The 11,330-nt window shown below is 38.3% G+C and overlaps 2 protein-coding genes across 2 annotated transcripts; both read right to left on the bottom strand.

Annotated features, from left to right (window-relative positions):
* Nucleotides 1-2,880: 2,880 nt before the first annotated feature.
* On the bottom strand, nt 2,881-8,044 carry LOC116258829 (cationic amino acid transporter 3, mitochondrial-like). Its single transcript, XM_050079242.1, has 5 exons — nt 8,033-8,044; nt 4,241-4,337; nt 3,862-4,034; nt 3,707-3,773; nt 2,881-3,148 (listed from the first exon to the last, which is right to left on the bottom strand). Exons 2-5 carry the CDS (start codon nt 4,310-4,312, stop codon nt 3,140-3,142), a joined length of 321 nt encoding a protein of 106 aa, XP_049935199.1. The 5' UTR covers nt 4,313-4,337; nt 8,033-8,044; the 3' UTR covers nt 2,881-3,139.
* A 1,583-nt stretch (nt 8,045-9,627) lies between these two features.
* Nucleotides 9,628-11,022, bottom strand: LOC116258828 (UDP-glycosyltransferase 708G1-like). Its single transcript, XM_031636241.1, has one exon. The coding sequence runs from the start codon at nt 11,020-11,022 to the stop codon at nt 9,628-9,630; it is 1,395 nt and encodes a 464-aa protein (XP_031492101.1).
* Between the last annotated feature and the right edge of the window lie 308 nt (nt 11,023-11,330).

Raw genomic sequence — 11,330 nt, 5'->3', positions numbered from 1 at the left:
GAATCCGATTTTTTACAAAGTACATTTGGAAATACGTATTTCCAAAATTCAAGCTATTCCAAAAACTATTAACTTTACAAAAATCCAGCATTCTAATCAAAACCAAGCTTCTAAAAGGAAGAACTTCGTCCCAAAGAGACCTAGAGAAATTCAAAAATGCGATTTTCCTGGCCAAGAAAGCATTTCCTAAAATTTAATCCCTAAACTTAAGCGAGTCGAGTTGGAGTTGTTACCGTGATCAAGTCAAGTCATATTACGAGAAAAACTTAAATACTTCACTTATTTTTTGAGGAAAAATACAAAAATTTCTCAAAATAACTACAAAAACTGAGAACTTTTAAAGTCGATTTAAAATGGATTCAATGATTGGGATTTTCTCAAAATCAATTTCATCTTGGAATTAATTCTCAATCTACAATCTAGTCAAAATCAAGAAATTTTCATGACCTTAACCAAAGTCTCAAAAAAAATTCAGGATTTCGAAAAAAAATATCTAAAAAATCTTAGAGTCTAACGAACATCCAAAGTTATTCAAAATTCCCAAACCGAAATTCCAATTATCCAAAAATCAAGAAAATTCCTCATGACTACGATTTAGATTATCCAATTTTCAGTACCCATTTTGGGAGCAAAATTTTGAAGCACTAATGCTCAAATCCGAATATTTTTTCAAAAATTTTGAGGTTGTCGAGTCCCAATAATTCTAAAGCCCAAAATTTTGACCTCCAAGATTCGCTTCTCAAATTATTTCAAATCCAATTTCTAGATTTTGGCTTCTAAACCAAATTCCAGTTCAAAGGCTCCCAAGAAATTTTCCAATCGGTTTCAAATCCCAAAACCCAAACTATCTCCAAAATTCTAGCGCAAATTTTCTAGTCGTTCCTAGCTCAAATTTTTAGATTCCAAGTCCAATTCTCAATTCCAAAAGTCCCTAGCTAAGCTTCAATTATCCAAACTTTATTTGAAATCCAAATTTCAACTACCTAATCAAAGTTCCAAAACAAATTCATGGCTATTCAATCCAAAATAAATCTCTAAACCCATGTCCGAACCCAAACACAAAATTCAAATCTAAAATCCAACTCTTGGATCCGAATTAGATCCAAAAACCTGAGTTAAGATCTAAATTGAGAATTTCAAACCAAAATCCAAAGCCGAGATTGAACCAACAAAATTTGATGCTACCAAGCGCTACACACACATGCACGGACCCTCCCTTTGTTTTATGTTTTGTTCTCACACCAAAAATACGTTTTTGACGTTAAACCACTCACTAGAACGTGTCTGCGACCAATTGAACCTAATCTGAATCTAAAAAAGGCCCAGAGTCACTTAAAACAGTGTCAGCCTCCCCATTTGTAACAAAAACCATTTTTGCATATTTAAAATATGATTTTTGTTAATATTTTTATGAACAGCCCTCTTTTTAGGTTAGGGAGGTGAATCCGCCCCTCATTGGTCCAGACAAGACAATAAAGGGGGCATTTTCCCCCCATTATAAAGAATCGGCGTGCGCGCTGCTAAGTGCAATGCATCGGCACAGGGCTTGCACATGGTGCAGATCCTATTTTGGGTCAAAAACCACCACTTGAGAAACGGTTTTGGCCTTGTTGTTGGCAATAGCCCTCCCTGGACACCAAAGAGATATTTGCACGGATAAGGGCTAATCCAACTTAATCAAAGTTTATTTAAAAAGAAAAATAAAAAAACATTTAAAAATACTTGAAATTCTCGTGAAGATTTTGTGAAATTTAAAAAACTTCAAATTTTGAGTTTTGACTCCAAAACCTTTTATAAATGCCCCTATAATCTTCTCTCTTGGGCATGAGCTAACCCTTGGGAAACCTTCATTGCTTTCTCACTTAAAAATCTAAATTTTTCATTATATCTCTCTTTACATTTCTCCTCTTCTCCAACCTTGGATGCAAGCTTCTCCAAGTTCAAACTATTCAAAAGAGCACATTGAGACCTCTTGGGGGGGATATTTTCATCATTTTGGAGCTTCATCCAAGGTGATCCTAGAACCATTCAAAGGAGGAGGCTTATTTCTAATATCATCTATATTCGAGGACGGCAGCAAGGGAAGGCCTGCCAAGGCCATATGCCCATGGGTGCAGAATTCTTCAAAAAAGCGCGGGTTGACTGGATGACTTGAGACCTTGGCTTAGAATGTAGTCTTCCTCTTATTTCTATTTTATTTTCATTTCCTCTTGCAACTTCCCCATAGCCCTCTAAAGATTTCCTCTCGAGAGTCGAAAGCTACTCTTGAGTGCACGGGGAGTATGAGTAAGGCGAAATAAATCTCATTTCTTCATTTATTTCCAAAAATATGTTTGTTACATTGTTTTATTCATCGTTTATGTTGAAGATTATGTTTATCCATGGTGTATTATTTTTTCCTTAATTAATGAGCAAATGCACGGTGAAAATGAGTGGTTGGTTGAGACTTCTTCAATCTTATGTTGATTTTTTAGGTTGGGAAAGCCCTTCACGGAGATATAAATGTTAAAGTGCATCTTCATGTAATTTTCGTGCTCAGTTTTTTTTCTTAAACATCCGATTAGGAACCCCAATGTGTGTTTTCTTATGTTGCTCTCCATTTCACTTTCATACCTAAGGTCACTTTTGATGGCACCGATTTTTTAGAGGGGGAACTTTTTCTAGGGTAATTTTACCCTGAAAAAATGACAGAAGGGTAAAATTCCCTTCTTCTTGTTTCAGACCATGTTTGATGGTCTGGAACTTTTTTGAAGGGGAAAGAATGCCTATTTTGATAGGCAGGAAAATTTTTTCAAGAAAAATTTTTTTGACCGTTTTTTGTCATGGTCAAAAACTGCAACCGACCGTCCACCACCTACACATAGATATGCAATTCAGCCATGGAAAAAATATTTAAAGCCATTCAATAATAGAGTTATTACATAAAACCCTGTGTAATGTACAACATAAACGCTAGAAAGTTGTAAACATCATCTGTTAAAACTGATAACAAGCCATCCTCTATAAAACTGCACGAAAACCAGGAGAAGACAGCAAAAAAAGAAGGTTCCGTTAGATGATCCAATTACTTCATAGATTAAAACTTGCAAAACTGTGAATCCTGTCAGTAGAACCGCGTGTGTTGAAAACGCTACATCGTTCAAAGCCACTGGAATCATCTACAAGTTATGGAATACAGAAACATTAGTTTATACAAAGATTAATGCTGCTAAAACAAATGTTCACTACAAACTTGCAACTTTTAGTTGAAATTCTAAGTAGTGCAACTAACTCCACAATCTTGAACAAACAAATAAAAATTTCTCAAATCAACTGAAGCTTCAATCAGGGGAGCTTGTGGGATCAAACCACCAAAGACTAAAATCCACAGAAAAACTAACAAAACCATTAGAAAAATTTTTGGAAGAGGACTGCAAGAATGTATAAACACACACAGAGGATGTACTTTCAAAAAATTAAACTAAAAAAATGTCAAAAATTGACAGATGAACCTAATATGTATGAAAAAAATTCAGAAAATGCACCTGGACACTAATTTCTAATTTCATGAAAATGAAAAAGGCAGTAAGCACAAATCATTAACGTTGTTTCCAACACATGTTTTACATGTACAGGACAAAAAACAAGCAAATACATGATTACTAAATAATTGCAATGGTATGCAATCTCATTGGTTAACTATTTGTTCAAGCTGCGAAGAACTTGCCTGGGGAAGGATTGAACCCAACAATGTTGCACAGAGAGCAGTAATTGCACCGGCAGTGATAATGTACCTAAAACAAAACGCAGATGAATTAAGCCAACCACAGTCATTTGGCTAACCTACAAAAAACAACACGATTTCCATTGAAGCTGACTTACACTGTCCACTGCATCCCATGGCTGGAGAAAGCAGATGAAATTGGTGTGTCAGGATCCATTCCATAATAAGGCACCAAACCAACTATAACCACAGATACCAGCATGTACAAGACACAGCATAGGGATAATGCGATTCCAATTCCCAATGGCAAATCACGTTGTGGATTCTTCACCTGCAAGATAGGATGAGCGTCAAGCATGAAGTGACTACTGACTACAAATATCAGGCTATATTTACAATAAAAGCTTTGACTAACAAGTGCCTATGAAAGTTAATAACGAATTGTTTCTGCTATATCCAACTTCAACAATTTTTGTCACATGGAATGAAGCAAAAATGCATTGAAGGGCATTCATAATTACGTAAATAGCAATATACCTCCTCAGCCGTGCTTGCAACCGCATCAAAGCCTATATATGCAAAGAAAACAGTAGCGGATCCAGCAAGCATCCCATTAACTCCAAAAGGAAAGTACCTAGAACCACAACAAGAACCTTCAACAAAACCAAGAAATAAATTGAGAATTTCTCATAAAAATAGTTCCAGTGCATATAGGAGAAAAAGTAAAAAGTGCATAACCATCTAGAGTGCACTTTTCCCTTACCCATTGGAAATCCAAGGACACTACCCGCTATGATGACAAAAATCATCACACAAACGTTTGCAGTGATAAATGCTGACCTAGAAAAGTGCACTCTTTAAATTAACATGTCCCAGACATAATTCTTACCAAAGGCTGCTCTTGCGACCCCAGATACAATGGCCTGATTCAAGGAAGGTAGGGCCACAGGCCATCATCAAAATATGCATATAGGGATATCTTTTTGGTCATTGTATCATATCATACTGTATTAACAACTGAAATTCTAGATTCAGTATGTTGGTAGTTCAACCATTGGAAGCCCTGTTTTTCTTGCTCCTGAAGTTAAGAGAACGTTCAAAACGATAAATGAAGCATGACAAAAGTCAGTCCTATTGTAAAGTGGCCATAAGATTTCTACAACTGTGGCAGAGATCAGACAACATGTTGGCGTTAATATGGAGGTCACTAGCATGGTTTCCAAGGTAGGCGGCATTGCCTCCAGCCCACTGCAAGCAAGTGGTCTTGAGTGGGCAGTTGGAACCCACTGCACAGAAATCAGGGGGACAAGCTTTTAAAGAGGGAAAAGTTTCCATTGATAGGGATATCCACTAAGTGTGTAGTCTTGGTTGGGATTGCCTAAAACAGATTTGATTAAGAAATCTGAGTACAACAGGAATCTTTAAGTTCATTGTCTTTCTAAAACAAGAATTGACCATCTAGAGCCATCCAGATTGAGGACGGAAGAAGGCAAGGATCACCCATGAAGCAGCGGAAGGAAAAAAGCAGATGGCGATGAATAGAAAAATACAGAACGCAGAATAGGGATAGCGTACTTCAACTTCTTCGAAATACCACGACGATGGCTGGAGGCAGACCAGCGTCGGTGGTGGAGAGCACGGCGAGCGGACGACGGCTGGAGGCTGGAGCGAATGATGGTGATGAGGATGCCTAACGGGCAGAAAATTTGTCTCCGCCAAAAAGTCAGACCCTCTAGGGTCCAACTTTTTTCCAGGGTAATTTTACCCTGGATCCAACCTTTTACCAAGGGGAAAAACCTGCTTGCTGGAATCACAAAAGCCGTACAAGTTCGACAAATTTACCCTGATGCACAGTGAATCCCTGTGCATCAAACGGAGCCTAATTGTGGGATAAATCGATTTTCTTGTCATAATTATGGTTTTATGTTTACATATTTATGATCATGTTTTCCAAAAAAAAATTGAAAGCAAGAACCCTTTTTAATGAGGCCTTGGAGACTTAGCATAGGCTCTTGCATGAGCCTAAGTTCCTCTCCGACATACTTAAAAAAATCAAAGTTGGATATTTTTAAGTTATTTTTTTTATTTCAATTCTTATAAAGACGTGTATATACATGTTATATACGTATACGTGCACATGACTATTTTTCTTTGTCCTTTTGTTTTTATGATTTAACATATTCTTTTACAAATTCTCGTATATGTACATATAAATATGTATACGTATATTCAACTATAAAATCTCTCTCTTTTTAAAATCTTTTTCGCCCTTTTTATTTGATTTATACTTTGTTTTTATAAGCTTTCATATGTGTATATATATATATATATATATCTCCCTTTTAATTCTTTTGTTTTGTGATTTTCAAAATCTCTTTTTTCTCTCTTTCTCTTTATTCCTCTCATATTCAAGTATTTTTCTTTTTCGTTCTTTTGAATACTTTTTTCTCCCAAGCTCGTTTCATTTTTCGACTTCACCAAAACCGAAACTTAACTACTGTCTTAATATTGGAATCTTGCTTGATGGTTTACAACCTCATTCCATTTTCATTTTTTTTTCTTTTCATAAAAGTATTTATGACAATTATTCAAATAAAAACGAGAAGTTTAGATGAATGTTGTGGTAGAAATGAGTGATTTGCTTTTAATAATGTATGGTCAATGTATTCATATATCCATTTTCACTTAAAATCACGAAGATTCATAAGTACATCTCTAAAAGAACTTAAACAAGATGAGATTGAGCTACAGCTAGGTAGCAACCGAATTAGAGTAAAGTCTAAAACCTACTTAGCTTCTTAAGATAAACTCAATCAACTTCAAAAATGATTTTCAAAGGTTTTTAAATAATATGCGTAAAGATTTTTCAATTCAAAATTTCTCAAATTAAAATGTTTTACACTCTCAAATGATTCTGGGAAATTTTTTCAAAAGTTTGAAACATCGAATCTTCAATATTTTCTCAAACAAAAATGAAATGCATCAAGAATAAACATAGCTCTTGAATTGGTTACCCCCTTCCCTGGTAAAGACGTCAAGAATGATCAATCCTCATACTAATAGGCGAGCCCATTTCCCTCTCATTTTAAAATAAACTCATTTTTTGGCGCACTCCAAAAAACCAAAATATTTTTAGAGATACAAAGAGATAAATGAAAAATTTGCTTTTTCTTCCTCTATGCAAATATAAATAGCCTAAAATCCACATACAATGAAATACAGTACTTCATGAAATATGTATAAAATATAGTAGACAATAAAAATGCGCTCTCTCTCTCCTATCCCAAACTCCCAAGCAGGAAGGCTACATTTGGAATATGATCACGAGGATGATGGCCATTGTATCCCAAAATCCCCAATAGTTACAGCCCTCTTTCGTGGTTTGGGAAAAAAGATACACATTTCCTATGGTGGTGACTAATTAATTGTAAGTAGTAAGTCATTGAAGAACAAGAGATGAGGAATTAGAGGTGGGGTCGATCAACGTTCTCAGATAGGGCAACCCTGCTGACAGAAAAGAAGTCATAGAAGAAGTCAAGGTAGAGGAGGAGGAACAATGAAAGGATAAAAAAAGTGAGATGCACTATGCCGACTACCAACCAGGATTAGAATTACATGCAGGGGCAGAGCTAGAATTTTGTTAAGGAACGTGCTAAATAGTTCAACTTCAAATTTGGGTAGGATCAAACTGAACCTAAATAAAAAAAATACATTACACAATTAATTTTTTTTTTATTTTTCTAATAAATTTTTTTTCAGCTAATTCGGGGTGGGCCATGTTCTAGGCGGGCCCACCCCTCCCTCCTCCCCTGATTACATGCATGAGAGTGCAGCACCAGCATTTGAACAGACTGAAGAATGAGCCGATTTTGAGCCAATGAAGGTTTGGAGAAAGGGTTTCAGAAAAACGTTCCAGAGGTAAGGGCGTTACAAGCTGTAGGAACAGTTTTTGCGTTCTATGGTGACAAGAGAACACTCTGTCCTCCATATTTTCTGTCTACCGCTAGGTGCTGATAAACCATTTCGAAGAACATTCTGTTCTTGGAACAGCTTGTTCCTGCAACCGAACGCCCTTAAAAGGGGGCTGTTGGGTAACAGTAACATTTTGTTACTGCACATGAATTGTCTTGAAAGATCTGCTAATAGGGTAATTATATGTTGGTAGAAGGGGAAGCTTTCAAGAGCCAACAACAAAGATATGCTAATAAGGAGGCGATTGGGTACAAGCATATATATGTTATTGTATACTAATCTTCTATGCATGTAAATACATTAGGAAAAGCTAAAAGAAAAAGATAACTACTTTGCTCCATGAAGCATCTGACTTACCTGGCAGCGATGATGTCCTATCCAGGGGGGGGGGGGGGGCGCATAGGCCATGGCTCCACACTGCCAATGAAAAAAAAACTTTTACATTGAAAAAAATATTATTTTTTAATCACTCTATGTATTTTTTAGATTTAAATTCAGTTTGGCCTTACCCGGATCCAGAGGTTGGACTGTCCTGGCTCTGCCACTAGTCCTATCCCAAGTGATGGGAGAAGATAGCTTTGCTAAAATATGCACAATGAGAATATTAAGTATATTAAAAGAACAAGTCAATACACTACAGGGAAATCTAGTTGTACTTGAGGAGAAATGTACAAGATATGATTAGTTCAAAGCAACATGTGCTAGAGTACCTCAGTTCGAGGCAACCTGTGTAAAGGTCCTTGAGCTAGAGGCTAAATGTGCAAGGGTGGATATGCTGAAAGATCATACCAGTCAAATTATAGTTTCGCTTGCGGGATCATTCTATTAAGTTTTGAATATATTATATATTTTACTGCTCCCTCAATTTCTTAGAACATATTTTACTTCTTTTATGCAGGTTTGCCCACACCTCCTGATTTCTCCCATTGATGCATGCAAGATTAATGTACTAATTTTCATGTATTGAACACATGTACTTGTACAATCTTCATATGAAAGACGGCCTAAAATTATCAACAATTTGTTGACTTATTTCATTGTGAATTTATGTAATAGAACCTTCATTGTAAATTACAACTGTTGTTTTTGTATTCCCATTATCTGGGTTGAACAGAAAATATTTTAAACAAAATATAAGCATCCTCATATATGCTAAAAATATTTTTATGTAAAACATGCTTTAATTCAAGTTGTTTTTGTGAAAGAAGTGAAGTTGTACTATGAAAATGTTGACATTATATAAAGGGTTCATCCTTGCTTATTATAAAAGGACTATTAAACTCCAAGAAATAATGAACTTATTATATCTTTTCAGCCAACATTTTCTTAAGGTTATATCAGTAAAGTTAGATTGCATTAGATTAAAAAAAAGAAGTCGTTGCCATATGCCGTCTAGTTTTTGTCCCTGGCTTAACGGCCTCAGACCTCTTCTCTCTCTCACTCAAATATATATATATATATATACACACGGGAACGATTTCTGTCTCCCACATATTTTAACTTACGTGCAACCGTCAAGTTACATACAACGTGCAATTAAAAAAAAAATATAACTCCACAAGAAACATTTTAACTACACAAGAAACAACATCGAAATGCTTGAAGCAATGTTATTACATCTTTCTTTCGAAAGCTGACAAGCAAGGCCATTACATTCAAATGAAAAAGAGTGAAAGAGAAATACGAACAGGCATTAGACGAAACAAGAAATGTGTCGTTCAAATTGGTGCTGCTGAAGAGGCATTTCAACAAAAGCTTGAAACAGCACTGGAACTAAAAAGGATGGGCTCCGGTGAAATTTGTCTTCTTTGAAGATGAACAAATTAAGCAGTTTCGTGAACCACAGAATCGGACGTCTTCATTCCTGCATAAATTTCTACAGCTAATTTATTAAATTGGCGTTCCACAATCAACCTACACATCTACTGATTCTAGAGAACAAGGATCCATGATTATGCAACTGCTTTCCATGCGTCCATGAGTTCGGCAAGAGTTCTATGAGAGTCTCCGGCCGCCCCGATCGACGTCCGAGCCTCCTCCCGTAGCTGCCGGGCGCGCTCCTTGACATGCTTGTCTCCCATCCACAGTCTCAGTTGCCTGCCAATCTCCTCGCCCTTGATCAGCTCTCCTCCATTAGACCCTCTCCAACTCCTTTCCCAGAACCCCAGTCCACTCCTCTCCACAACCATAGCATTGAGCAACTGATCTGCAGCCTGTGGCCACCCAAAAATGGGCACCCCATGCCACACTGCCTCAACCACAGAGCTCCAACCACAGTGGCCAAGGAAGCCACCGACCGAGCGATGGGCCAACACTTCTTCTTGGTCCGCCCAAGTGTCTGCAACCAGGCCCCTGGGCTTAACCCTTTCCACAAAACCATCAGGCAAGACATTCTGTGCTTCCCCTTGGCTCTCCTCTTTGTCCACAATCTTGGTCTTGAGCATCCACAAGAAGTTGCAGCCAGCCATCTCCAGCCCATTGGCCAGCTCCACAATCTGTTCAGGCGCCAGAGGGGTGCGACTCCCAAAGCTGATATACAGCACCCTGCCCTCAGGCTGCTCGTCCAGCCACTCAGTCACAAGGGCACAACTCTCGCCGCCGGCGGGCCTTCGACCCACCAACGGGCCTATGGGAAACACGCGCCGCAATGACGTCGGCGCCAGCTTCCCACCATTGAGTGCCTGTAGAGACTCTGCCTCCAACTTGTAGAATGTGTTGAGGAGAACTCCAGTTGCTCTGCTGAGAGCTCTGTTGTTCTTGTGAAACACGGTGGTGAAGAGGTGCTCGGGGTTCTTTAAGGCCGGTGGGACACAGTAAGACGGGACGGCGCCGACTCCCGGAATCAGAATTTCCTCGATCGGGTCGCCATTTGGTTCGGAGCTTGAGAAGCAGATGCTGAAAGCAAGCATGGTTGCAGAGGACGAGTAGAGGACGTAATTCGGTATAGAGAGTGATTCTGCGACGTCGCACATGCATGAAGCAAGGAAGATGTCAGAGATGAAGGCAGCGATGGAGGCCTTGGTAGCCAGTTGGCTTAGCAGAGGGAGAAGTACGTCCTTCGAGCGGCTCAAGGCATCAAAGTGTAGGTAGTATGGATCAGCGGTCTTGTGGTGGGAAAAGTCGGGATTCAGGGGAAGAGGGTCGTACCACAGAGGTTGTATGCTTGGAGAAGATGAAAGGAATTGGGAAATATGGTGTGATTCTGCAGATGAGACTGTGGATTTGGTGGCAACAAAGACGACGTTGAGGCCGTGTTCCATGATGGTCGAAGCAAAGCGGATGAACAGCAAGATATGAGACATGCCCGCACTTGGAACCAGCACAATCCATGGCTTCTCGGAGTTCATGGTGCACCACTCGGTGATGGCTGCTACAGATCAGAATGTTGGAAAGCTATTGAATCAAAGGGCAAGTTACTAACCAAACCTGGTTATATGTTGGTAGAAGGGAAAACTTTCAAGAGCCAACATAAAAAATCTGCTAATAAGGAGGCGATTCGTAGGCTTGGAAAGATCTGAGGGTTGGGTGAGATCCGAAGTGAAAGAAATCTACTGGTCAAATATGCACGTCCGGTTGCCTCTTTAATCTGTAGTTTGCCTTTGATCACATGAATATGTCTTCTTTTGTTTCCTACGATTCCTTTCCTACTTTTTAT

Source organism: Nymphaea colorata, chromosome 8, assembly GCF_008831285.2.
Source record: "Nymphaea colorata isolate Beijing-Zhang1983 chromosome 8, ASM883128v2, whole genome shotgun sequence".
NCBI lineage: Eukaryota > Viridiplantae > Streptophyta > Magnoliopsida > Nymphaeales > Nymphaeaceae > Nymphaea > Nymphaea colorata.
The sequence above is the reverse complement of the archived record's forward strand: the minus strand, read 5'-3'. Positions and strand labels throughout refer to the sequence as shown.